The sequence below is a fragment of the Littorina saxatilis genome, linkage group LG3 (genome assembly GCF_037325665.1).
Source record: "Littorina saxatilis isolate snail1 linkage group LG3, US_GU_Lsax_2.0, whole genome shotgun sequence".
NCBI classification, from domain to species: Eukaryota; Metazoa; Mollusca; class Gastropoda; order Littorinimorpha; family Littorinidae; genus Littorina; species Littorina saxatilis.
This window is the reverse complement of record NC_090247.1, coordinates 24431858-24459539: the sequence shown is the minus strand read 5'-3', so window position 1 is coordinate 24459539 and position 27682 is coordinate 24431858. Positions and strand designations below refer to the sequence as shown.

The following is a 27682-nucleotide window of genomic DNA, read 5'->3' as shown; positions in this document are numbered from 1 at the left end:
ATTTCAAAATGTCTTTTCTTTCAAAAAGTCTTTATTCACTTGCTCAACTAAATTCTGGGATCATTACATTTTCATATATATTTGTTTGTTTTTAAATGTAGGTGTTTTTGTTCTTGAAGTGGGGAAGCAATAAAGAGGTCGTCGATATGAAAACTGATATCGACGGAAATGTCGTCGATATCACTTTTGCACTGAGCTCAGTTTTGCCCAATTGACCAATGGAAATCCACGTAACATATGAAATAGCAATATACAGTGATGTTGCCCCACACACCCCATTGTCGTCATCCATTAAGACGCAGTCCTTCCCGTTTACTTGACAGCACCTCATCCGACCCACAGCCCCCGCCCACTTTGATCCCGCCCACCTCGTGTCGAGTGCCTGTGGGTAGACCATCACACCTCGTGTCGAGTGCCTGTGGGTAGACCATCCCACCTCGTGTCTAGTGCCTGTGGGAAGACCATCCCACCTGGTGTCGAGTGCCTGTGGGTAGACCATCCCACCTCGTGTCGAGTGCTTGTGGGTAGACCATCCCACCTCGTGTCGAGTGCCTTTGGGAAGACCATCCTACCTCGTGTCGAGTGCCTGTGGGTAGACCATCCCATCTCGTGTCGGGTGCCTGTGGGTAGACCATCCCACCTCGTGTCGAGTGCCTGTGGGTAGACCATCCCACCTCGTGTCGAGTGCCTGTGGGTAGACCATCCCACCTCGTGTCTAGTGCCTGTGGGAAGACCATCCCACCTGGTGTCGAGTGCCTGTGGGTAGACCATCCCACCTCGTGTCGAGTGCCAGTGGGAAGACCATCCCACCTCGTGTCGAGTGTCTGTGGGTAGACCATCCCTCCTCGTGTCGAGTGCTTGTGGGTAGACCATCCCACCTCGTGTCTAGTGCCTGTGGGAAGACCATCCCACCTCGTGTCGAGTGCCTGTGGGTAGACCATCCCATCTCGTGTCGAGTGCTTGTGGGTAGACCATCCTACCTCGTGTCGAGTGCTTGTGGGAAGACCATCCCACCTCGTGTCGAGTGCCTGTGGGTAGACCATCCCACATCGTGTCGAGTGCCTGTGGGAAGACCATCCCACCTCGTGTCGAGTGCCTGTGGGTAGACCATCCCACCTCGTGTCGAGTGCCTGTGGGTAGACCATCCCACCTCGTGTCGAGTGCCTGTGGGTAGACCATCCCACCTCGTGTCGAGTGCCTGTGGGTAGACCATCCCACCTTTTGTCGAGTGCTTGTGGGTAGACCATCCCACCTCGTGTCGAGTGCCTGTGGGTAGACCATCCCACCTCGTGTCGAGTGCCTGTGGGTAGACCAGTCTTCTAGTTAGACAATTACCAAACATGAACATCCTGTTTAATTTCCAGTGCTGAGGTGGGTTTTTGGTTTATGTTGTTGTTGTTGTGGATGTTTTGTTTTTCATGCCACCATCGAAAGTGAGAAAAACAACCCACCAAGTGGCAAAAATGTCCCCCCGCGGGTAAAAAAGCTTCCGTGAATCTCAAATGCCTGGAGTGGTAGTGAACCAATGAAAACGTTGCTTCAATACGTGTTTTCCACTCGACACTCACGAGGGAGACAAGTATCTTCCTGGTCATAGGATCCTGCGCTAGATCACGCGACACCAGCGAAACATCCGGATCCGCGCACCCATAGTGAACTTTAGGTTCTACGTCCGTATCAGCTACGTGACGTGGTATCTAACGCACAATTTGCAAAACATACCGCAGGGTGACTGTCTTATCTCGATGCGGATACGTGAGGCCGAGATACGTAACGTCAAATCTAGCGTTCTCCAATAGCCCCACAGAGCTGAACAAAAAGCGATGTGAATTGAATTGTCTCGCTTCTAAGTTGACCACAGTTACGACGTTAAAGGCGTTCGATCTTTCCATCAAGTCTTTTCAAGCAGAAAAAATCACGTTAGCTCAGACCCTTTCGAATAAAAGGAAATCGCATCTGTCTGAGTTTCTCGTTCAAAGATATATCAACATGCTAGCAGCCATTGAGCCCCTAACAAACTTGTCCTTCAAGAAGGAAGAGACAGGGAGACGGCTAAATCTCATCTGACTCCTTGAACTCTGCCAGAGGATCGTGGCTAAATCTCATCTGACGGTTTCACTTGCACTCTGTCTCGCGGGGTCTCGTGTCTCGCGGGATCTCGTGTCTCTCACCAATTGCGCGTGGACAAGTGGTCAAATTGGCCGTGCCGTAATGTTCCATGACGTTACACCGGGAGGGTAGGAGATCGGGGGAGCGGCAAGGACCTTTGAGACTGAGGTTGCTCTGTGGACGCTGAATTCTATATAATTATATATGATCAAGGATGACTGGAAGGTTTAGATGACACCAGCTGATTGTTTGTACACAAGCTGGTGTCACGCTTGCTATCTTGTTATTTCTGTCCCCAGCACTAGCGACAATTTGGGACATAACGTGGTTATAGGCTAAGCGCTTGTGTCAATATGCCTGTCCATGTATTGCCCTGCTCGGGGAGGAGAGGGGAGGAGTGACGGCGCTACTCCACCCCTTGGTTGACCGCTGTCCAGTAGATGAATAAAGAAGCGTGCCACAGTCAAGTTAAATGCTGCAAGTGATTTGTCCTCGTTTGCAAACTATGTTGCAGAATATGAATCAAAAAAGGTACGTAACCAAACCCAACAGATTCTTGCAGGATAGTTTACTATCTGTGCGATAGGTGTATGTTTTGTAATTGAGGGTGGAACTTTGCACTTGTGTTCAGTCATCCCCCCGTGACCCGGCCTTGACCTCAGTACCAAATATGTCGTGACAACCGTCCACTCTTCACACACCCAGTGACCTTGACCTCTGTACCAACTATGCTCGTGACAACCATCCACTCTTCACACACCCAGTGACCTTGACCTCTGTACCAACTATGTCGTGACAACCGTCCACTCTTCACACACCCAGTGACATTGACCTCTGTTCCAACTATGCTCGTGACAACCGTCCACTCTTGACACACCAAGTAAGCTGAGCGCAGTCCCGGACACAGTCCCTCACAACTAACTGTCCCCTCCCCACACCCAGCCCCACCCATGGCTTGTCCCAACCCCTCGTTCACCCCGCTACTCTGTGAACAAGACTGTGACATTAGCACAAGACTTCATCCACACCCACCCCCACCCATGGCTTGTCCTAACCCTTCATTCACCCCGCTACTCTGTGAACAAGACTGTGACATTAGCACAAGACTTCACACCCAGCCCCACCCCATGGCTTGTCCTAACCCCTCATTCACCCCGCTACTCTGTGAACAAGACTGTGACATTAGCACAAGACTTCATCCACACCCACCCCCACCCATGGCTTGTCCTAACCCTTCATTCACCCCGCTACTCTGTGAACAAGACTGTGACATTAGCACAAGACTTCACACACAGCCCCACCCCATGGCTTGTTCTAACCCTTCATTCACCACGCTGCTCTGTGAACAAGACTGTGACATTAGCACAAGACTTCACACCCAGTCCCACCCCGTGGCTTGTTCTAACCCTTCATTCACCCCGCTGCTCTGTGAACAAGACTGTGACATTAGCACAAGACTTCACACCCAGTCCCACCCCATGGCTTGTCCTAACCCCTCATTCACCCCGCTACTCTGTGAACAAGACTGTAATATTAGCACAAGACTTCACACCCAGCCCCACCCCATGGCTTGTCCTAACCCCTCATTCACCCCGCTACTCTGTGAACAAGACTGTGACATTAGCACAAGACTTCACACCCAGCCCCACCCCTTGGCTTGTTCTAACCCCTCATTCACCCCTCTCTCTCTCTCTCTCTCTCTCTCTCTCTCTCTCTCTCTCTCTCTCTCTCTCTCTCTCTCTCTCTCTCTCTCTCTCTCTCTCTCTCTCTCTCTCTCTCTCTCTCTCTCTCGCTTTCATCGTCGTGTGGCACTTAATGCCGCGATCAGGTACTGCTGTTTGATAAGTACATGAAGATCTACTAGTGACCGTGTGTGTCAAAGTGTGTGTTTTAATGTATACCATTACCAATGACCATATTGGCATGTATGTCTCTCTCTCTCTCTCTCTCTCTCTCTCTCTCTCTCTCTCTCTCTCTCTCTCTCTCTCTCTCTTTTCACGTCGCCAAGTCCATAAGCAGTCTGCTTGTTAACGTTCTTAATGTTGTTACTGTATACAACATGTATACAAGAAATTAATAAAAACACGCTTAAACCAAGTCCATCACCCAGATGACGGCTGACCAGTGTGACGAGAGAGTCCAGTCAGAGAGGACGGAGCGGGGTACAGGCGGAATCGTCCCTCATCAGGCGAGCAAACACAGACAGCGGGGCGGGCACAATGCGAACCACGAGGCGTCCATTCCTCGGGCAAACAGCGGCCCGTGGGGGGCCCGTGTGGGGCCCGGGTTGAGGGCCTGTGACAAATAACATCATCAACACTCGGCGCCCTCAGGGGCCCTTCAGTCGATGGCAGACTGCGGGCTTGTAGCCGTCTGAGTGTCACGCCGGGTAACAACTCGGGGACTGGTACCCGGCACTGATGAGGGGAAGCGGTAGGGCTGGCACAAATGGCAGAGAGAGAGAGAGAGAGAGGGGGAGGGAGACAGCAGAGAGAGAGCAAAGAGAGAGAGAGAGAGTCAGACAGACAGACAGACAGGCAGAGAGATAGCACAGAGAGATAGAAAGACAGAGAGAGAGAGAGACAGGCAGACAGACACAGAGAGATAGCACACCGAGAGAGTGAGAGAGAGAGAGCGAGTGAGACAGAGAGAGCAGAAAGAGAATGAGTGAGCCAGAGACAGTCAAAGAGAGAAAGAGAGGGGGCAGGATCGTTCAGGAACATGCAACGTTTGTCTCCCAACTGACACTTTGGAAAGTGTAAACGATGACAGCGACGACGAAGAAGAAGATGACGAAAAGACCCGTAGAGTCAAACACAAATACAGGGAATAGTTAACCAAGAGGAATAGATGGGAGAGTGAGACGGTGGAGAGGGGGTGTGCTGAGTTTGGAAGTGGGCAATTGCCAAACCGATTGGTTGGTATTAGCTGTATGTTTATCCAACCGACTTCAAACACTGACACGCAAAAAGAAACGGAGAGAGACAGACACAGAGAGAGGGCCGTGGAACCGGAAGTACAAAAAGTAGAGTGGGTAAGGAGATGGGGGTTAACACAGCCTTGTTCGGGAGCAGAAAGCTTACTCTTGCTGATGAGGGGTCCAGGGGTGAGTGGCGCCCCCTGGGGGTACGAGGCGCGCGACATGGCGAGTGTGATGAAGGGAGATATGACTGTGGAGAAGGACGCTGAACAGTTGTCTGTCGTAGATTGCCGCTCAAAGCCTGTTATTGTCCCTCGCACGTCTTGGCGCGCCCCGGCGGTCAGGGAGACCGAGACTAAGCTTTACCGAGACCATGCTTTGCCGAGACCAAGCTTTGCCCAGACCATGCTTTACCGAGACCATGCTTTGCCGAGACCATGCTTTGCCTAGAGACCATGCTTTGCCTAGAGACCATGCTTTGCCTAGAGACCAAGCTTTGTCGAGACCATGCTTTACCGAGACCATCTTTGTCGAGACCATGCTTTGCCTAGAGACCATGCTTTGCCAAGAGACCAATCTTTTCCCAGACCAAGCTTCGCCCAGACCTTTCATCGGCTTTGATGAAGAAGTTCTACAGTTGCACCAAGAGACGCCCCGCAGTAAATGAAAAGCATGTTCCTTGAAACTCTGCACGAATGAATATTTCCGGTCCCAGATATACAGTAGCGGTCTGGCGATAATCTGAAGATAGCCTGTACAGCACGTTCTCAGGAATTTCAATCACAAAAAGTGTAGTTTGGGTTTATATTGGATGTCTTGGTTTCATCACGTTTTGCTCCCTTTTCCCCTATCTCTATCTTTTGTACTTTCTTTCTGTTACAGGGATCGGGAAACCATGAAAATCATTATTATTGAAGTAGAAATTCAGCTTTTTGGGGGCTGCATTTCATGTTTGTTTGTTTTTTGGTGTTGGTGGGTTGTTGTTTTGTGCGTGTGGGCTTTTGCGCGTATGTCCGTTTTTCTCTCCGCCATTTAGACAGACATGCGCCGTTGTCAGGGTGATATTTACCAGGAATGTACTTTCTTTTGTTTAGAACATTGTGCTTTCCTCTCTCTCTCTCTCTCTCTCTCTCTCTCTCTCTCTCTCTCTCTCTCTCTCTCTCTCTCTCTCTCTCTCTCTCTCTCTCAAAGGTCAAGGTCACCGGCGGTGGAGAGAAGACGTGTGTATTTTTCGCTCACAGGTAATTGTCAAACTTTTGCTTATCCACGCCAAGTTATGGACGTTGTCGGTTTACCAGCAGCAGCATGCGACCTACTGACCACTCTGTTGGCGAAAAACAGTCACATCATGGCAAGTCTCTGGCAAAGGCCGAAACGCTGTGTTCACGCTTCGCCTGACAGCTACAGACCATGAGGCCGCCATGACACCCGCCTTGTCACAGTGGAAGAAAAAATCACCTTCGCAAATACGACGGGACCAACATCGTGCTGACCTCAGACAGGGACAGACCAAGGTAGGAGAAACAGAAATACCTCTTTCTTTACGAAACCAAGATGACGCTACAGTGAAACCAAATGGCAAAGCTAGTAAAGGCATTGTTACTGACAAACAGCGTGAACAAGTCGACAAACACACTGTTGGAGGAGCCAGCGCACATGCACGTGAAATACGCTGTAAGAACAATGTTATGAGTAATTTGACGCAGCCAGGCGTGGTGACACACAGTAGAGCCAGGAAAACAGGTCACGGTGGTGTCAAAGGTGATGAAAAGCGTGCAAAAAAACATCAACACTACAGTCAGTGACAGTGTGCGCCGTAAGGGACATTGCAGCTTAAAGAACATAGAGACAGAAACACCTGCCCGAAGGACCAGCACAAAATAATTGTGGCATTCCTTTTGATTCACCAGATGAAATGTGCGAAGACGCCTCAAGTATAAGAGACATGGAAAGAACTCTATCGCTCTCTCTTGACAAATGTGACACTGAGGATCGTGCGTAATATTAGCGGTGGTATAGGCAGTGCACCAGGTGATTGACAATCAGAATCTAGATGATAAAAGATCTCACTCCACGATGCGAACGACTGTGCTAAACCTAGAAGACACAGACACTCAACGCGGTCTGGTTTCCATGCCGCGACGGAAACGATGAATGCGATCGTGACGTCACAGCCACTGGGTTTCAGGCTAAGCGGCGGCCATCTTGGTAAGCAGGATATTGCGTGCTTCGGCTGCTACTAGTGCTAGTACTGGTTCAGTTAGCGTTTGGGAAGTTCTTCGGCTGTCATCATGGAAACCATGAATGTTCTGTATGAACGCTTAGTGGGACTTATTCACTGGCCAGATAGGCAGTCTCTGCATGACAGCATGCCACATGAGTTCATTGAGGCCTTTGGAAGAAATGTTGCTGTGATCATTGACTGCTTTGAGATTTTTATTGAAAAACCTTCAAATTGTAGGGCTCGCTCAGAGACATGGTCAAATTATAAACACAACCACACCATGAAATATCTCATAGGCATAACACCACAGGGGGTTATTTCATTTCTGTCGAAGGGGTGGGGAGGGAAGGCAAGTGATAAGATGATAACAGAAAATAGTGGATTTCTGAATCATCTGTTACCAGGAGACAAAGTGCTAGCAGATCGCGGCTTTGATATAGAGGAGATTGTAGGTCTTGCATGTGCAGAGGTGAAAATCCCTGCATTTACTAGGGGAAAGTGTCAGATGCATTCCCAGGACATTGAGCAGACAAGGAAAATTGCACATTTAAGGATCCATGTTGAACGTGTAATTGGCAATGTTGTAATGAAATATACCATTCTGAGTAGTACTATCCCCATCAATCTAATACTGCCTTGTGAAGGCGAGGATGTAACATTCCTCGACAAAATAGTGGTTGTTTGCTGTGCCCTGACCAACATGTGTCCAAGTGTGGTGTGATTGTGTTTGACTCTGAAGATGTGTGTGTATAGCATTCTGGAATCATCCCATTGTATCAGAATTGTGTTTACAACTTTCTTGTTGTGCTCTGACTTGTATGTGCAGTGACATGGTGATTTGTTCTGTTATTTTCAGAGTTTAAATGGCTTACATTAAGTAACAGTCACACCAACAAACACTGAAACAGGCACATATGTATGAACAGCTCAAGTCATGTGTATGGGACAGAAGAAAGATTTATTTTGTGTCACATTATCATTATAACATACACATGCATGTACATTCTATGAGTCTAGTACTAGTAGACAGCTGCACATTCTTTTTCCAATGTTGTACTTTTCTGTGCATGTGCTCACAGTACAAAAATAAAAAATAAAAACAGAACACATTTGTTTATGAAGTCAACCAAATATTTGTAATGTGTGTGTGTGTGTGAATTCAGATTTGGCACACAAATGAAACAACAAGTAAGTGTGCAAGACTTGCACAGTTAGGCAAATACATACTTCAAAATATGCAGTCACTCAGTCTTATAACCTCAAACAGCATGACACTGACAGAAAACCCCCAGACAGCTACACTAAGCTAAAGTGACATGTCAAGGCAAGCCGGACAAAACCAAGCATCATCTTTCCCTGGCAAATGATCAAGTCCAACACATGCCGTGTGGTATGTACCACTGAACTTTGCAATGTTCACTGTCACAAGCAACCATGTCACCACTTTCAGGCTTGCGACACAAACACCACACACTGACTTTTCTCCTGGGCTTGCCCTTGGAACAAATAACTCTTTTGGTTCTTTTCGGGGGAGGATTGCTTTTCTGAGGACTGAGTGGCATTCTTTCAGAAGTTCTGGTTAGATGCTGTGTCTGTGAATCTGGAGTGACAATCACAGATGTTGAAGCTGTGTGAATGTTTGTGAAGTGTTTTGCAACCATCTCTGGCAGGACAACTCTTTGAAAAAATGCCTTGGCTTTTTCCTCTGCGCGCTGCAAAAAGGCAGCGTCTGGCTCCACCCTCACAACCAAAAAATCTACTGTGGTCCACACAACAAAGTCACAGTAATCAGCCTTGGTTGCAAGAAGCTGACACTGAACCTGGGCGTAATAGGGATGGCCAGGTTTCAGTACAAATTCCCCATCACTTTGCAACGACAAACAGAAACATGTATCATTGCACGCCTCACGCACAGTCACCTCTCAGTGCTGCTTACCAAGATGGCCGACGCATCACGCGTGCATGGGAACACCTACGTCATCGCGCATTGCTGATTGTGTTTTGTTGCAAATGTCTCGCAAAGCTGTACCCTTTACCCCAACCAACCCATTTTGAAATGAACTTTCGTGTTTATTCAATAAAATGTCAAAGCGTCTCTCTCTCTCTCTCTCTCTCTCTCTCTCTCTCTCTCTCTCTCTCTCTCTCTCTCTCTCTCTCTCTCTCTCTCTCTCTCTCTCTCTCTCTCTCTCTCTCTCTCTCTCCTTCCTCTCTCTCCTTCCTCTCTCTGCGCAGAATCCAACACGGATTAGGTAACTTTAACACCTGATGACTCACGGGAAATTATCACTTAAAGCGGCGTGATTGTCGCAGCTATTGCTTAATTGCCTTTGATTAGAGCGACGTTGTTTAAATGGCATCTCTTTCTCACCAGCTACGGATGCCTGTTTGTGACAACACGGAAGTCCTTCACCCAGTGGCGCTAAACCCAAATTGGTTAGACTGGGTACAGGCGTTGGTAAAGCAGTGGCCACTGAGTGCCGAGTGCTCGAGTAGCTCACCTATTACCCCACATCAGCAGCAATCAGAACTCTGAACCCCTGGGCATGAGATTGTCATCATAACTGTGAAGGATCTTCTCTTCAGTGTGTTTCAGCTTGTGACAGCAACACAGCGGCCTTTATGTGCTCAGTGCTGAGTGGCTCACCTAATGCCCTACATACACAACCACCCTGCAATGCGCATTGTGCGAAATGGCCCTGGGGTAAATCATAACAACACTGAACGATCCTCTCTTTTGTCGCACATAATCTGTTGAGTGCTGTCACAGTCTGCCATCATAACAATTATTGAACGATCCTCTCTTTTGTCTCACAGTCTGTTGTCTCACAGTCTGTTGTCTCAGTCTCAGTCAGTGTCTGGTTTCTCAATAGCGCAGTGTGTAGACTCACACCCCTGTAGTCTAATGGCGCGAGACTGACAACAAAGCGGGTATTGAGAGAAGATTACACACACACAACCTCATGCAGAAAGTGCAGCTGCAAGCTGTGCAATAAGATATTTCCTTGCATTAAAAACCCCAGGCTGTCGGTTTTGTGTCCCGCACACGATCAAACTTGGTGTCTCAATGGCTGCACTTCTGTCTGGAAATGAACCAGAGATTGAAATGGCTGCCCTCTTTGCTATGAATGCGTAACTGTGCCGAAGGTCATGTTGAGTGCAGACGTTCAAGTCGAAAGGTTTTGATGTCGGATTCTGTACAATTAACGGTTTTACGCTGCTCTCGACAGTCTGTGGCGCACAGGGTAAAGCTATTGATGGTGCAAATGGATGGTTTGGTTGTAGCGAGGTTGTAGTTTGGTTGTAGCGAGGTTGTAGTTTGGTTGTAGCGAGGTTGTAGTTTGGTTGTAGCGAGGTTGTAGTTTGGTTGTAGCGAGGTTGTCTGTCAATTGTCGCCGGTGTTGGTGTTATGACTAGATCATCATATTCATAGCACATAAAGTGTTAAGCTCTTCATAGTTGTATAGATGCTCTCTCTCTCTCTCTCTCTCTCTCTCTCTCTCTCTCTCTCTCTCTCTCTCTCTCTCTCTCTCTCTCTCTCTCTCTGTTCAGTCAGTTTGGTCAAGTTGAATATATGTAAAACTGAAGCACCTCTCGGCCTTATGCTTTAAGTCAATGAGTATGGACAGCTTTTACAAACTGAAATCGCGTGAGAAACATTTTTCTATTTACGCACGTGCTTAGATATTAAATTGCAGAATAGGAAATGTCCTATGTGTGAATTAGGTGCAAGAGGCACATCAGTGACCACAGTTGTGGTTGGTAGTGAGTGAGTACTGACCAGGTCCATTCTCTCCGATGAACAATATTAAAGACAAGCACGTTTTCAATCAACGAAACGTATACGAATGTTAAGCTGTTGCGGTTATTTCCAAGGCCATATTCTGAGAACCGACTAGCATGAATGCTGCAATGAGATATTCAAAGATTTATCAAAGTCTGCAAGTGCCAGGAAGGCAGTGGCTGCGGCCTACAACCCGCATTGAACATGTTGTGTCAGCACGGCAGACGACAGTGGAGACAAAAGCAACAGCTCGCGGTCAGTGAGGCGTGAAGGTCACCAAGGTCGATCACGCCTCCAGGTGAGTCAACGCGGCAGGTGTTCCCCACACACCACTGCACAAAGACAGGCTGTCGTGTCATAACTGTCTGCACGTGGACTCCGTCTCTCTGTTCGTGTTGGCTTTGTCTGGGATTTAAGTGTTAATGGCCAATCCCCGACACTTGCTATGCTATACAATCCGCTGTAAAGGTGTCGGCGCGCTGGCGCTAGTGTTGTGTTGTCTCATAACGTCGTGCACGTGGAAACCGTCTCTGTGCTCCGTGTTGGCTTTGTCCGTGTTCTTTACTGTTGTTTGGCTGCCCTGAACACGTTGATATAATCCGCTGGAAACGTGTGTTGCCCACTATACTCGCCCGTTCCCCAGCACTGATAGTCAGCCAGCAGCCATAAATGTTTTATTCGCAACAAATTGTATTTTGTCAGCGAGGATTATTTTGTTAGCCGGGATTGGCATTTCGCTGTCGAGGAAATGATATATTCTGGGAATGGTACTTCGCACAGGCGGCGCTGTTATATTATGCAGCGTTATTTCTACAGTCAGTGGTTATTGCTACAGCCAGACAGCTGTAAAACAAAGAATGGAGATGCGTTTACGTTTCTGTCCTCACCCAGGTCTTTGACGAATAGATCACCTCTCTCTCTCTCTCTCTCTCTCTCTCTCTCTCTCTCTCTCTCTCTCTCTCTCTCTCTCTCTCTCTCTCTCTCTCTCTCTCTCTCTCTCTCTCTCTCTCTCTCTCTCTCTCTCTCTCTCTCTCTCTCTCTCTCTCTCTCTCTCTCTCTCTCTCTCTCTCTCTCTCTCTCTCTCTCTCTCTCTCTCTCTCTCTCTCTCTCTCTCTCTCTCTCTCTCTCTCTCTCTCTCTCTCTCTCTCTCTCTCTCTCTCTCTCTCTCTCTCTCTCTCTCTCTCTCTCTCTCTCTCTTTCTCTCTTTCTCTCTCTCTCTCGCTCGCTCCCCTCTCTCTCTCGCTCTCTCTCTCTCTCTCTCTCTCTCTCTCTCTCTCTCTCTCTCTCTCTCTCTCTCTCTCTCTCTCTCTCTCTCTCTCTCTCTCTCGCTCGCTCGCTCGCTCTATTTCATTCTCTCTCTCTCTCTCTCTCTCTCTCTCTCTCTCTCTCGCTCGCTCGCTCTCTCTCGCTCGCTCGCTCGCTCTATTTCATTCTCTCTCTCTCTCTCTCTCTCTCTCTCTCTCTCTCTCTCTCTCTCTCTCTCTCTCTCTCGCTCGCTCGCTCGCTCTATTTCATTCTCTCTCTCTCTCTCTCTCTCTCTCTCTCTCTCTCTCGCTCGCTCGCTCTCTCAGTCGCTCTCTCTCTCCCTCTTACTCTCACTCTCTCTCTGTCTCTCACTCTTTCTCTCTCTGTCACTCTCTCTCTCCCTCCCTCTCTCTCTCTCTCTCTCTCTCTCTCTCGCTCCCCTCTCACTCTCTCTCTCGCTCGCTCCCCTCTCACTCTCTCTCTCTCGCTCGCTCTCTCTCACTCTCTCTCTCTCTCTCTCGCCTCTCTCTCTCTCGCTCCCCTCTTACTCTCGCTCCCCTCTTACTCTCTCTCTCTCTCTCTCTTTCTCTGTCTCAGTCGCTCTCTCTCTCTCGCTTGCTCTCTCTCTCTTTCTCTCTCTCTCTTTCTCTCGCTCTCTCTCTCTCTCTCTCTCTCTCTCGCTCCCCTCTCACTCTCTCTCTCCCCTCTCATTCTCTCTCTCTCTCTCTCTCTCTCTCTCTCTCTCCTCTCATTCTCTCTCTCTCTCGCTCCCCTCTCTCTCTCGCTCCCCGCTCTCTCCCCTCTCTCTCCCCTCTCTCTCTCTCGCTCCCCTCTCTCTCTCTCGCTCCCCTCTCTCTCGCTCCCCTCTCTCTCTCTCTCTCTCTCTCTCTCTCTCTCTCTCTCTCTCTCTCTCTCTCTCTCTCTCTCTCTCTCTGTAATAAGTAAGTCATATCCAGTAGCAACCCTGTTCAGTACACTTGACATAACGACAACTATGCAGAGCATGTGTAGGTTTAATGAAGTTAATTAAAAAAGAAAGTCAAAGAAATGAGAGAACGGAAACGGGAATTGACAGAACTGCGTGACGTCATACTAACGGCGCATACACCGGGTGAGGCAGGCAACAATCAATCCTCACAGCAACAACAACAACAAAATGCAGAGCAGGAAAGAAAGAGCTTTTCGTGACAAAGGCCACATCGCTGTCATCACTCAAAATCTGGTAGCGACGGTAGGAACGTTTTTGTCTTCACTGTGACAGCAGATCCATAGACACGTTTTGGGAAGAAAATCACCGTCCATAGCGGGTCGCCTTGAAGGGGTTCTGTGTGTGTGGTGTGGCGTCACTTTGACAACGTGTAGTAACTTGTCTTCTCATAAACTCAACTTGCAAAACAAAACAAAACAAACAAACAAACAAAGAAGCACAGATCATTTGAGCAGTGTAGCATGGATCTAGCAGTGGACGCCACAGTAATCACGCCATGCACTCATCACATACGCCGCAAGCTTGCACGGGTTCTCTTGTACTTCTGGACTTTGTTCGTCCTCGAACTTTTTTAAGAATGTATGGCACGACCGACTTCCTGAAGAATCTCCAGAAATATCCTGCTCGTAGTCCTATCTGCACGAAATGACGTCACCTCTGTGGGTCTGGCATGTCTCATGGTGACCTCAGGGTCCCTGTTTCATGCACTTACCTCCGGGGTGTTATCAGGCAATATTGCCCTAGAGCTCAAGGGTGTTATCATGCAATATTTTACCGCGCCAGATAAGCCACAGTAATACTACAGAGGAGCCTCCTTTTTAAAACCTAGCTAGCTTGCTCAGTTTTTCTGTTCATGACCTGTAAATGGACCGCTATTTTAGGACTACGTTGCGACCCCGTGTTCAATTCCCCAGGAATTCAGAGGGGTAACCGAGACCAGATGATTCCATGGAATCAGCTCATTACTCCCCCGGCTCGTTACTCCCCCTTAGGGTTAGGGTTAGGGTTAGGGTTAGTAACAAGCCGGGGGAGTAACGAGCCGGGGGAGTAACGTGATGCTCCCGATTCCATTGTGAATAGTGCTGTGAAAGAACGTTGTATCAGTTGGGAATCCCTCCCTTCACTGAGTTTGAGACCTGCTTTTTCCAGGTGTAAGATCTATTAAAAGGGGGTTGCACTGTATATCCTAATAATGTAGTACACTTGTGATAAGCAGTGTCGGCAGTCAGCATGTGAGGAGATGAGTGGTGGCCCTTGCTCCGCAGCATCAGTTATCTCCCCTGTACCAATTACCGGGAAAGCCGGGTCAGCAGCCTCTGAGAACGTCTTTCACCACTGTCACGTCTCCATGGTGATGTATGTTATTGGGGGGTCAAGGTCATCAGCGCGATAAATGGTGCTGACTGTTGCGCTTCGCTTCACTGCTGAAGTGAGCAGTTCTATTCTTATCTAAATTCGTCGTGCAGTGTGCTCGGAGTCCCGTGTGGTCGCTATTTGCTCTGTCCGTCCGGTTCAATTCATTTCCAGTGTTCAACTCTCGTTCTTCACTTGAAACTTTATCGTCAGAATTTAATGGAGTATGTCATTTGCAATCAATTTATTATCGGTTCTGTTGGGGTTTCAAGCCCCACCACCCCTCCCCCAACCCAAACCCCTCATTTAGAAATCGCGCACGTTTTTCTGATATCGGCAGGTTTGCGCATTTCATGACAAGATTTATGGTTTTAATGCTGGCTGATTTGCTATCTGCAGATGACGTTTTTATTCCAAAGAGGGCTGCCTGTGTTTTGTGAGAATCGGCCTTGACGTCATGAGGAGTTTTGTGCGATCTTTTTGACATCTATTTCCAATGTCGTAAATCTCTCTCTCTCTCTCTCTCTCTCTCTCTCTCTCTCTCTCTCTCTCTCTCTCTCTCTCTCTCTCTCTCTCTCTCTCTCTCTCTCTCTCTCTCTCTCTCTCTCTCTCTCTCTCTCTCTCTCTCCAATATTGTGATGTTTTAGATTTCACAGTGTCTTTGAAGTCTGATGGAAATATCTGAGAGGGTTTGGAGGCCAAAAGGTATGTAGGGTAGTGTTCAGATTGCCTGCATCACACACATTACGTTTAGCGGCCAGCGTCTGGCGATGAAAGGGATGCCGCACTGTACGTCTGCCACCGCCCTGCGTTCTGTCCTCATAAACCATACATCCTGTCAGGTGCAAGCAGTCTCCAATAGATCGCCTTTGATGAGTCTAGTAATTTACATCATTATTTAAGAAAACCATCATGCTACTTCCTAGCATTGCCCTCAGTTGACAGCGGCAGTGAGCTACACCCTCTTGCTATTGACTGTAAGTGTTGTGACGGAGTATGTCTATGTCCACCACTCAAAGCACAACGCACAATTCTCCGTCGTGACACCAACACCCCGCGCCGTATCTGTTCACACTCACTGTGTCGTCCATTCCTTTTCTTCCCCTAATCTGCGAATAATTGTTTTCGCACACTTGTTGGGGTTACCCCGCTGACACCCATTTGTCTGTTAACGGTAATGCTTCAGGCTGTGTTTGCATGGGGAGACGGTGGCAGATCGGATGTAGTCTAAATGCAGTGTGTGATCGAGTGTTGGTTGCCTCAGTGCACAGAGCAAGCTATAGATCTCTTGTTGCCTCATCTCAGCTCACTTCTCTGTTCTCTGCCCCGTCTCTCTAACAGAGCAGGCAATATAGATCTCTTGTTGTCTCATCTCAGCTCGATTTTATCGTCCCATCCTCCCAGATTACGTACGTGGACCCCACTTATACTAAGGTGATACAAAGTACTCGATTTTATCCAATCTTAACAGATCTTTTTAAAATATCTTATCACCCACACTCCCGTCATCCTCCCGTTTTTAACCAGCTCCCGAATTCTTTTTATTTTTTTTTAACTATCGTATAAACCAAGTCATGTCCAATATAGGCAATTTAGACCCGACGGACAATAAGCCCTTTAACTTTTCCATCTCAGCTCACTCCTCTGTTCTTTGCTCCGCCTCTCTCACAGAGCTGTTTTGATCTCTTGTTGTTGTCTCATCTCAGCTCACTCCTCTGTTCTCTGCTCCGTCTCTCTCACAGAGCAAGCTGTATAGATCTTTTGTTGTTGTCTCATCTCAGCTCACTCCTCTGTTCTCTGCTCCGTCTCTCTCACAGAGCAAGCTGTATAGATCTTTTGTTGTTGCCTCATCTCAGCTCACTCCTCTGTTCTCTGCTCCGTCTCTCTCACAGAGCAACGGCTGTATAGATCTCTTGTTGTCTCCTCTCAGCTCACTCCTCTGTTCTCTGCTCCGTCTCTCTCACAGAGCAAGCTGTATAGATCTCTTGTTGCCTCATCTCAGCTCACTCCTCTGTTCTCTGCTCCGTCTCTCTCACAGAGCAACGGCTGTATAGATCTCTTGTTGCCTCATCTCAGCTCACTCCTCTGTTCTCTGCTCCGTCTCTCTCACATTCTGCTTGGTTCAGCAACAGGTTGTGATGACAGGCTGATCTCGCTTGCAGACTCTCCTGGCTTTTTCTGGCTTTCAGCGGACATCCACACTGCTTTTAACTTGTCATTACTACCGCAAATAGGACGGCGGCTTGCCAGTTTTTGCCCCAAAACATTAACTTGAGCCACTTCCTATTCACGCACACACCGGCACGGCTGGCCTAGTGGTAAGGCGTCCGCCCCGTGATCGGGAGGTCGTGGGTTCGAACCCCGGCCGGGTCATACCTAAGACTTTAAAATTGGCAATCTAGTGGCTGCTCCGCCTGGCGTCTGGCATTATGGGGTTAGTGCTAGGACTGGTTGGTCCGGTGTCAGAATAATGTGACTGGGTGAGACATGAAGCCTGTGCTGCGACTTCTGTCTTGTGTGTGGCGCACGTTATATGTCAAAGCAGCACCGCCCTGATATGGCCCTTCGTGGTCGGCTGGGCGTTAAGCAAACAAGCAAACAAATATGCACGCACAATGTTTTCTTCGTGGAGACTGACTTGCCTCTGTTTGTTTGTGTGTATGTTTCTTTCTGTTTTATTGTTTTATTGTTTGTTTTTGTTTGTTAGTTATATAATCTGAAAATGATATGTTCCACATACAACGAATATCTCCTCCACCACGCAGGCCTCATTGTTACACATCAGCCGAGTCTCGCTGTTGGGAACAGGGCTTCAGAGCCAGAAGATCTTTGGTTCAGAGTATGGGTCGGTTGGTTGTCATCCTTTCCTTGTCATTCCATTCCTCTATATTATAATGTGTTAGAAATAGTGTGTATCTGAACTGGATCTTGCAAGTACGCTTCCAACTAAGATAGTGATGATTGGCAGAAGATATATATGAATATACATGTACATGTTTGCAAAACTCCTAAGTGTAATCTTTCCTTCAGTACAACCATGAGCGGGATGAAAAACACTCACAGCACAGGAATATTTCTTCCATGTCGGTATGTGTTACAAGTGCAACACAGGACACATGGAAAGCACGGTTCTCTTTCAGTGCTGTAGATCACTTCTTGGCAAGGTGTTCGGTCCAACCTTCAAACACCGAGAACTTATCTCGTAGGGAACAGGTTTTTTTCTTGACTCTTTTCAGATACGACCCCGCCAGTGACACCAACAGATACACGGAACAAAAACCTCTCTCTTCGTGCAAAGAAACAGAATTAATCTTTTCGCAAAGATCTATGGTAATTTCTGCAAATGCTCTTTTTGTGCAGACGATTCTTCGCGGTGGATCCTTCTTTCCGCGTAGATGCGTTCGTTCCTGTACGTGCTTTTATTTCGTGCAGATGCTATTCTGCAGATGAGCTTTCTGCAGATATGCTTTTTTTCTGTATGCCGTGGCTGGTTCCTCTCTCCATTAAAATGCTCGCTGCTGTATGTGCTCTTTTCTGTGGATAATGCTCTTTTCTCTTCCCCCGTTCCGCTCTCACTGCTATCAAAGAGGGTAGAAGCACACTTTGCTGCTATTTCTATATGAGTGCCTCGTGGCGGAGCCAGGACCAGCGAAGACTTGAACGGCAGGCTGGCAGATCTTGGCTGGGGTATCTTTGCTCTCTGCTCGGGATATGGGAGGAAGTTCTTTCTTTTCTTTCTTTATTTGGTGTTTAACGTCGTTTTCAACCACGAAGGTTATATCGCAACGGGGAAAGGGGGGAGATGGGATAGAGCCACTTGTCAATTGTTTCTTGTTCACAAAAGCAATAATCAAACATTTGCTCCAGGGGCTTGCAACGTAGTACAATATATTACCTCACTGGGAGAATGCAAGTTTCCAGTACAAAGGACTTAACATTTCTTACATACAAATATCCACTTCGTGTCTGATAAACCCTTTACTGTGTTTTTATGACAATTAAATGAGTTCTGAGTTCTGAGTTCTACTGCTTGACTAAAATCTTTACAAACATTGACTATATTCTATACAAGAAACACTTAACAAGGGTAAAAGGAGAAACAAAATTCGTTAGTCGCCTTTTACGACATGCTAGGGAGCATCGGGTAAATTCTTCCCCCTAACCCGCGGGGGGATGGGAGGAAGTGGAGAGAATGGGTAAAGCAGCCGGTGAAAGAGTGGCGGATTATCAGACATCTCGCGCTCCATCAGCCCGCGCTGCTCGGTGGCTGCCACTGGCCAAGGTAAACAGCGTAAGGCGGCCTCCCTGTACGCCTCTATGTAGACCAAAGGCTGGTGTAGCCTGCACCCGCCACTGTACGAATAGAAAGACAAGCGTCAAGGAGGGCACTGTAACTGGGAAAACGGTTCCTTTCTATCGCAGATCAAGATCTCTCTGCCGAGCTGCTCTCTCTCTCTCTCTCTCTCTCTCTCTCTCTCTCTCTCTCTCTCTCTCTCTCTCTCTCTCTCTCTCTCTCTCTCTCCGTCTCCCTCTCTTTCTCTCTCTCTCTTTCTCTCTTTTTCTTGATCTCTATCAATCTTCCACCTCTCTCTCTCTCTCTCTCTCTCTCTCTCCCTCTCTCTCTCTCTCTCTCTCTCTCCCTCTCTCTCTCTCTCTCCACCTCTCTCTCTCTCTCTCTCTCTCTCCGTCCTCCTTTTCATCCTCATCCTCCATTCTAAGTCCCCCCCCCACACACACAAACACCCCTCTTCTTCCTTCTCTTCGTCCCCTTCAACTACCTCTTGCTTTCTTTTTGAATACCAACCCACCCGCTTCCCTCCCCCCTTCCTCTTTTCACTGTTTCCTTTTGGTCCCGTATTTGCGTCATAGCAAATTTATCATCAGTCTCTCCGCTGTATCTTTGGTCATATTGGCTACAGCAAGTCGAAGAGCACTCTTTATAAGTCCCGGACACGAAGCTGCCAGGTATTATTATAAGGGTTATAGGGGAAACACTCGGGCCCTGTCACGGCCTATCAGGCTGTAGTGGGCTGTGTTGATGTACGACTGTTTTTCTCCCTGACTGTTTTCATGGCAAGAGTTTAGCCTGCCGTGGTGTAGCTGGTCCAAGGGTAGTCTCCCCTGTGGGTGAATGATTCAGCGTCACAGCGCTGCAGTCTGATCCACTGAGTTATATATATCAAACCTCAGGAGCCAGATCTGGGCGGAGGCGACCACGGTGCAAGGGAAGCTCTATGGTAGTCTGGACGACCTACAGCGCACGGCAACATTTGCGCGGAGAAACGGCGTTTCCATCTGAGTGATCGACAAGAAGAAGAAGAAGATATAATTTATATCAAAGTGTTTCCCTTCACAGATATCCCCTTGGGGTTGTCAGATGAGGGTAGTCTCCCATGCCAACAGAAGCTACCATTCAGAGAGTGGTTTGCTTCTTAGTTGGATACCATGGGTTGACAACTCTCGCCATCAGTACCACGTGACCACTGATGAGACACAATAGTGTCGAAACACGTGTCCGGTCTAGGTACAAAAACAATGGTCCTCCTCAGGACTAGATTTCCTTGTGATACGTCCCCCACAAAGGGACTTTGCATTGTAAATCTTGGTCCCCCTTGAGGAGGGTCTGATGCTCCCAATAGGCTGTCTGTGAAGGAATACTTTTTTCTCTCTCTTTCTCTGCTAAGAGATTTAAACAAATCTCGGAAGAAAGTTCTTCTCGACAACTTCCCGTTGTTGGTTGCGGTCCCACATTACTCATATATAGGTCGTGTCTAACGGACCTATTCCCACTGACTCATATAGGTCGTGTCTAACGAACCTATTCCCACTGACTCGATGGCAACATGTACACTCTGACTTCACAAGAAATGGCTGGCTTCGGAACAAGTGTCCTGGCAACAAATGCGTCTCGAGCAATGTTCTGTGTCCGTCATTTGTTAGCGTCCCCCGCACCCTCCAGCCCCCCCCCCCCCCTCCCCCACCCTTCCCCCCTGCCTGCCCAGCCCAACTCACTTGTTTCCGGTGTTGTTTTTGTTGTTTCTCGTTATTTCACGTCGCCAGGGAATACGACTGGCTGATTGCCAATTTCCATGTTAATGATTTTATTTGAAGTTTTTAGGCTGACTCGTTTTTTTCTTCTTTCTGCTCATTGTGCGCATTGTAAAAAGGGGGCCCGGGTAGCTCAGGTGGTAGAGCACTGGACTTGTGATCGAAAGGTCGCTGGTTTGAATCCGGGCCGGGACGGACACGGGTCAACTTTATGTGCAGACCCAGAGACGGTATCCATCTCCCACCCCCGTGTCACCACAATGGCACGTTAAAGATCTTGGTCATTCTACCATAAGTGCAGATGGCTGATACCACCTAAACACGCATACATCAAAAGCCGTGAGGGCGTAAAACTCGAATCGTATAAACCAATTCATGTCCAATATAGGCAATTAAGACCTGACGGACAATAAGCCCCTTCAAATTTACTTCTTTTTTTTTTTTTGCATTGTAAAACGCCTTGGAAATAGATGACTCGCACTTTGCAGCAGCCAGTCACCCGGCGGATCACTTCCCCTCTCAGTCGTCATCCTCAACAAAAGAAAGCTTTCGCCATTGTGCACATCATCTCTATGCATAGGTACAGATAATAGTCCATGTTGATGGTGAAGTGCGTTGCGAACAAATAGTGTGGAGGAGACAGTGTGGTTCCGTTATCCCTCACGAGACACTGTACCGCTGGCTCAGATATCTATTTGCAGGCAGCCGTGAGACCATAGCAAGCTGCTTTCAAACATCACGATGTTTCCTCTCATTGATTCCAGATAGGCCATGGTACTGCCGCCTACAAAACACATACCTGTAGTCCCTTATCTACCTGTTCGCAGGTAAAGCCGGCATTTGAGGCCGCCCCCCGTGTTGTGGTAAGATAGTTAAGGAGGGAAGTCACAACACACAGCAACACGCCGGGCGTGTCTTCATACACTCGCCACTTACCCAGGCTTGTCTGGCACCTGGCTGTATCATCAAGGCATTGTGCTGACACCACATAGAGCGGTGTTTGTAAACAGGTCCATCCCCCCCCCCCCCCACCCCACTCTATCCCCTCATTCTCTGTATCCAGGTATGGTGCTGACACCACCCAGAGTAGTGTTTGTAAACAGGTTCACCCGCCTACATCCATCCCCCCTCATTGCCTGTATCAGTTCAGGTATCGGTGCAGAGTGTTGTTTATAAACAGGTTCACCCCCCTACATCCCCCCCCCCCCATTGCCTGTATCAGTTCAGGTATCGGTGCAGAGTGTTGTTTATAAACATGTAGACGGCCCCTCTTAAGTACTACTCAGTTCACACTGCCTCGTCCTTCCTTTGAGCCCAGGTTGTATCATTGATAACTCCGTGGACTGGGGTGTACACACTGAGTGATATAGAGTATTGTACACCAAGCATCAAGCCCGTATCGTGAAATGGAACTGTTGACCTCCCTGGGTGGTATACGTATTGTACACCAAGCATCAAGCCCGTATCGTGACATGGAACTGTTGATCCCCTGGGTGTAAGCAGCTTTGAAAAAAACAAAGTTCTGTCGGAATGCTTTCGGCGAAGTCTCGGAGATCAGGGAAATTGATCATTTATTTAATTTCATTTTCATTGTGGGTGCAGGTAATTATAGAAAACGTGAAGGTCACACATCATTAGTTATGTAATTCCATGTTCAGTCTGGATACAGCCAGGGTCTGATCACTGTAGAAGAAACCAAAAAGGGAAACAGAGCGCAAAGATAGCAGAGAACTTAAATTGCCGTGAGCCGCTTTGTCAGGCCTAGTGTTATGACATCAAACAACTCTCTTCCATCCTGGCAAGTAGTGAGCGCCGTGCCACAACAATGGCTGCTGGTAGCTCAGGACAAGGACATGACAGCAACACGACTCACTCTCTGCGTGGCCTGTTGTCTCAATGCTCTGTTTCCTGCTGTCTTTTCTCACTCTCTGTGTGACCTGCTGTCTCACTGCTCCGTTTCCTGCTGTCTTTTCTCACTCTGTGTTCTGTGTGACCTGCTGTCTCAATGCTCTGTTTCCTGCTGTCTTTTCTCACTCTGTGTTCTGTGTGACCTGCTGTCTCAATGCTCTGTTTCCTGCTGTCTTTTCTCACTCTCTGTGTGACCTGCTGTCCCAATGCTCTGTTTCCTGCTGTCTTTTCTCACTCTCTGTGTGACCTGCTGTCTCACTGCTCTGTTTCCTGCTGTCTTTTCTCACTCTCTGTGTGACCTGCTGTCTCACTGCTCCGTTTCCTGCTGTCTTTTCTCACTCTCTGTGTGACCTGCTGTCTCACTGCTCTGTTTCCTGCTGCGTTTTCTCACCCTCTATGTAACCTGCTGTCTCAATGCTCTGTTTCCTGCTGTCTTTTCTCACTCTGTGTTCTGTGTGACCTGCTGTCTCAATGCTCTGTTTCCTGCTGTCTTTTCTCACTCTGTGTTCTGTGTGACCTGCTGTCTCAATGCTCTGTTTCCTGCTGTCTTTTCTCACCCTTTGTGTGGCCTGCTGTCTCACAGCTCTGTTTTCTGCTGTCTTTTCTCACCCTCTGTGTGACCTGCTGTCTCAATGCTCTGTTTCCTGCTGTCTTTTCTCACCCTCTGTGTGACCTGCTGTCTCACAGCTCTGTTTTCTGCTGTCTTTTCTCACCCTTTGTGTGGCCTGCTGTCTCACAGCTCTGTTTTCTGCTGTCTTTTCTCACCCTCTGTGTGACCTGCTGTCTCAATGCTCTGTTTCATGCTGTCTTTTCTCACCCTTTGTGTGGCCTGCTGTCTCACTGCTCTGTTTCCTGCTGTCTTTTCTCACCCTCTGTGTGACCTGCTGTCTCACAGCTCTGTTTACTGCTGTCTTTTCTCACCCTCTGTGTGACCTGCTGTCTCACAGCTCTGTTTACTGCTGTCTTTTCTCACCCTCTATGTAACCTGCTGTCTCATTTCTCTGTTTACTGCTGTCTTTTCTCACCCTCTGTGTGACCTGCTGTCTCACAGCTCTGTTTACTGCTGTCTTTTCTCACCCTCTGTGTGACCTGCTGTCTCACTGCTCTGTTTACTGCTGTCTTTTCTCACCCTCTGTGTGACCTGCTGTCTCACAGCTCTGTTTACTGCTGTCTTTTCTCACCCTCTGTGTGACCTGCTGTCTCACAGCTCTGTTTACTGCTGTCTTTTCTCACTCTGTGTTCTGTGTGACCTGCTATCTCACTGCTCTGTTTACTGCTGTCTTTTCTCACCCTCTGTGTGACCTGCTGTCTCACAGCTCTGTTTACTGCTGTCTTTTCTCACCCTCTGTGTGACCTGCTGTCTCACAGCTCTGTTTACTGCTGTCTTTTCTCACCCTCTGTGTGACCTGCTGTCTCACAGCTCTGTTTACTGCTGTCTTTTCTCACCCTCTGTGTGACCTGCTGTCTCACTGCTCTGTTTACTGCTGTCTTTTCTCACCCTCTGTGTGGCTTGCTGTCTCACAGCTCTGTTTCCTGCTGTCTTTTCTCACCCTCTGTGTGACCTGCTATCTCACTGCTCTGTTTACTGCTGTCTTTTCTCACCCTCTGTGTGACCTGCTATCTCACTGCTCTGTTTACTGCTGTCTTTTCTCACCCTCTGTGTGACCTGCTGTCTCACTGCTCTGTTTCCTGCTGTCTTTTCTCACCCTCTGTGTGACCTGCTGTCTCACTGCTCTGTTTCCTGTTGTCTTTTCTCACTCTCTGTGTGACCTGCTGTCTCACTGCTCTGTTTCCTGCTGTCTTTTCTCACCCTCTGTGTGACCTGCTGTCTCACAGCTCTGTTTCCTGCTGTCTTTTCTCACCCTCTGTGTGACCTGCTGTCTCAATGCTCTGTTTCCTGCTGTCTTTTCTCACCCTCTGTGTGACCTGCTGTCTGACAGCTCTGTTTCCTGCTGTCTTTTCTCACTCTCTGTGTGACCTGCTGTCTGGTTTAAACAATGTTTTATTAAATCAAACATGGTACAACAATACAACGATAAACAATAGGGACACGAACTCAAGCGAACGCTTATATTACGCGCCCTGCTGTCTCAATGCTCTGTTTCCTGCTGTCTGTTCCCACCAGTTGTTTGACCAGCGCCCCCTGCCTGTGTGTTTCAGAGGCGACAATCCGGGAGAACATCTATGTTTCTGGGTGTTCTGGGAACCAGATGGAGCTGCAGTGTCCGGTCAATCACCGCATCGCCATCAAGCGGCTCTTCTTCGGCGTCAAGCGGTCCTGGGACTGCATGCAGGTCAGTGCTGTCTCTGTGTTGACTACGTGTGTGTGTGTGTGTGTGTGTGTGTGTGTGTGTGTGTGTGTGTGTGTAGGTGTGCGTGTACCCCCGTTTCCACAGGTTTGGTTGCCTAAATCACCATAAGGCAATCATCCACACGTGGATGGCAACCTAAACTCTGGATGGCAACCTAATTGTGTGGATGGTCGCTTCATTTAACACCGTTAAATTGACTTTTTTGACGGAAAGAATGTCATAACAATGTTCAAAATGACATTCTTTCCGTCCTCTATAGGCGACGAAATAGGTCAAATTTTGTGAATTTTTATAGTGCAAAATTCTTCGATGCCGGAGCGAGTACTGCACCCAGTGCTGTTGTAGTGCAAGTGCACTAGAAAGGCACTGCACCCAGTGCCGCCTCTTAGGTAACCATCCACACTTTAGGTGTGTGTGTGTGTGTGTGTGTGTGTGTGTGTGTGTGTGTGTGTGGATGTGTGTGAAGGTGTGTGTGTGTGTGTGTGCGTGTGTGTGTGTGTGTGTGTGTGATTTAATTCGCTGACCATCAGATCTATGTTTATTGTATTGCATATTTTAATTTGTTATCTTTTATTTTTACCAGGGACTGCGATCTCTGTCACGTTATAAAATTGCACGAGGCAGCGATGTGTGTGTGTGTGTGTGTGTGTGCGTGCGTGTGTGTGTGTGTGCGTGCGTGTGTGTGCGTGGGTGTGCGTGCCGCAATGTCATCACAAATGCCCAACCTTGGGCAATTAAAGATTCTGTATTCTGTATTCTGTCTGTATTCCACCATCCTCTCGCACTGCCCTCCATGGCAAGCCTTACAGACCATTGGAACATGCAGTGGAACATCCCCATTCACATGCCCCGAATTCTGACTTCCGTCCAATTAAAACCTTGCTTTCTCTCATTTTGTCTTCATGTCCTCTGTAAATTTACATCCAATATTTCCTTTCAAGAACCGATGTTCTCTCTCTTATTTTTGTAAGTCTAAGAAGGGGGTTTCAACTACATTCTTTATTATCAGCAATTGATCAAATGACGAAGTTTAATTTGCAATGTCACAATGTCTCACCCGCCAGCTTTAGAGCGACCTGATTGAAATCGTCGACTTCTGTTTCTATTAATTTTATATTACTTACTTGTGTTACAATGTTTGTGTGTGACCGGACAAAATATAGTTTCACAGTAATGTGAAGATGGTTGTTCTTAGTTTAACATTTAGGGCGGGGATGTAGCTCAGTCGGTAGCGCGCTGGATTTGTATCCATTGGCCGCTGTCAGCGTGAGTTCGTCCCCACGTTCGGCGAGAGATTTATTTCTCAGAGTCAACTTTGTGTGCAGACTCTCCTCGGTGTCCGAACACCCCGTGTGTACACACAAGCACAAGACCAAGTACGCACGAAAAAGATCCTGTAATCCATGTCAGAGTTCGGTGGGTTATAGAAACACGAAAATACCCAGCATGCTTCCTCCGAAAACGGCGTATGGCTGCCTAAATGGCGGGGTAAAAAAACGGTCATACACGTAAAATTCCACTCGTGCAAAAAAAAAACCACGAGTGTACGTGGGAGTTTCAGCCCACGAACGCAGAAGAACAGAAGAAGAAGTTTAACATTTAAAACCCCTTTACCTACTTATACACTCCACCTTGACCTGTTGCATGGTTTGTGTGTGAAGGGGCAACGCAAGACGTCTTGTTGCCACGCAACGCACACAGACTGCATCATCAACGACGACAGCAAGTACCCGTCTCTCAACACGCGCTGTTCCGGGTACCAGCAGTGCACCTTGGTCGTCCAGAGACAGCCCTCCGCCACCCACTGCCCCGGGAGCCAGCACACTGACTACATGACCGTAATATATGACTGTGTGCCTGGTGAGTGGCTGTCTGGCTGGCTGGCTGGCTAGCTGTCTGTCTGTCTGTCTGTCTGTCTTTTTGTATTTCATGTTTCACATAATTATTTGTTTTAAAAGTAAGCCTCTCGACCGTTTAACAAATAACATTAAACACGGTGTGTCAACTGATTTAACAGAACTTACTTCCAGAGATGGAACATCATGTTGTGTTTAATGACAGGGATGACACGGAATTTAGGAGTTGTTCCTTTGGAAAGCTTTTGAATTTTGTTCTAATGTCCTTAATACAAAATAAAAATAAAAACTTCAGAATTCCGTTCGATACAGAGCAAGGTAGCCTATTACCGACGGAGGGACACATTCTGCATAATTATAAAAACTAGTACACTATACCTCAAGCTAGGGACACATTCTACATAATTGTAAAAACTAGTACACTATACCTCAAGCGAGGGACACATTCTACATAATTGTAAAAACTAGTACACTATACCTCAAGCGAAGGACACATTCTGCATGATTATAAAAAACTAGTACACTATACCTCAAGCGAGGGACACATTCTACATAATTATAAAAACCAGTACACTATACCTCAAGCTAGGGATACATTCTGCATAATTATTAAAACTAGTACACTATACCTTAAGCTAGGGACACATTCTACATAATTATTAAAACTAGTACACTATACCTCAAGCGAGGGACACATTCTACATAATTATACAAACTAGTACGCTGTACCTCAAGCTAGGGACATATTCTGCATAATTATAAAAACTAGTACACTATACCTCAAGCGAGGGACACATTCTACATAATTATACAAACTAGTACGCTGTACCTCAAGCTAGGGACACATTCTGCATAATTATAAAACCTAGTACACTATAACTCAAGCCAGACGTCTGCGTGAGTGATAACAACGCGACCTTCTCATTTTGAAGGCGGAT

At 47.6% G+C, this 27682-nt stretch overlaps 1 protein-coding gene across 1 annotated transcript in view; it reads left to right on the top strand.

Moving 5' to 3' along the window:
• Positions 1–27682, top strand: part of LOC138961143 (uncharacterized) — a 109702-nt gene that overhangs the window by 68532 nt on the left and 13488 nt on the right. The window contains exons 2-3 of the mRNA XM_070332740.1: positions 24737–24870; positions 26550–26748. Coding sequence (XP_070188841.1) covers positions 24737–24870; positions 26550–26748 — 333 coding nt within the window. The remainder of the gene's footprint in view (positions 1–24736; positions 24871–26549; positions 26749–27682) is intronic.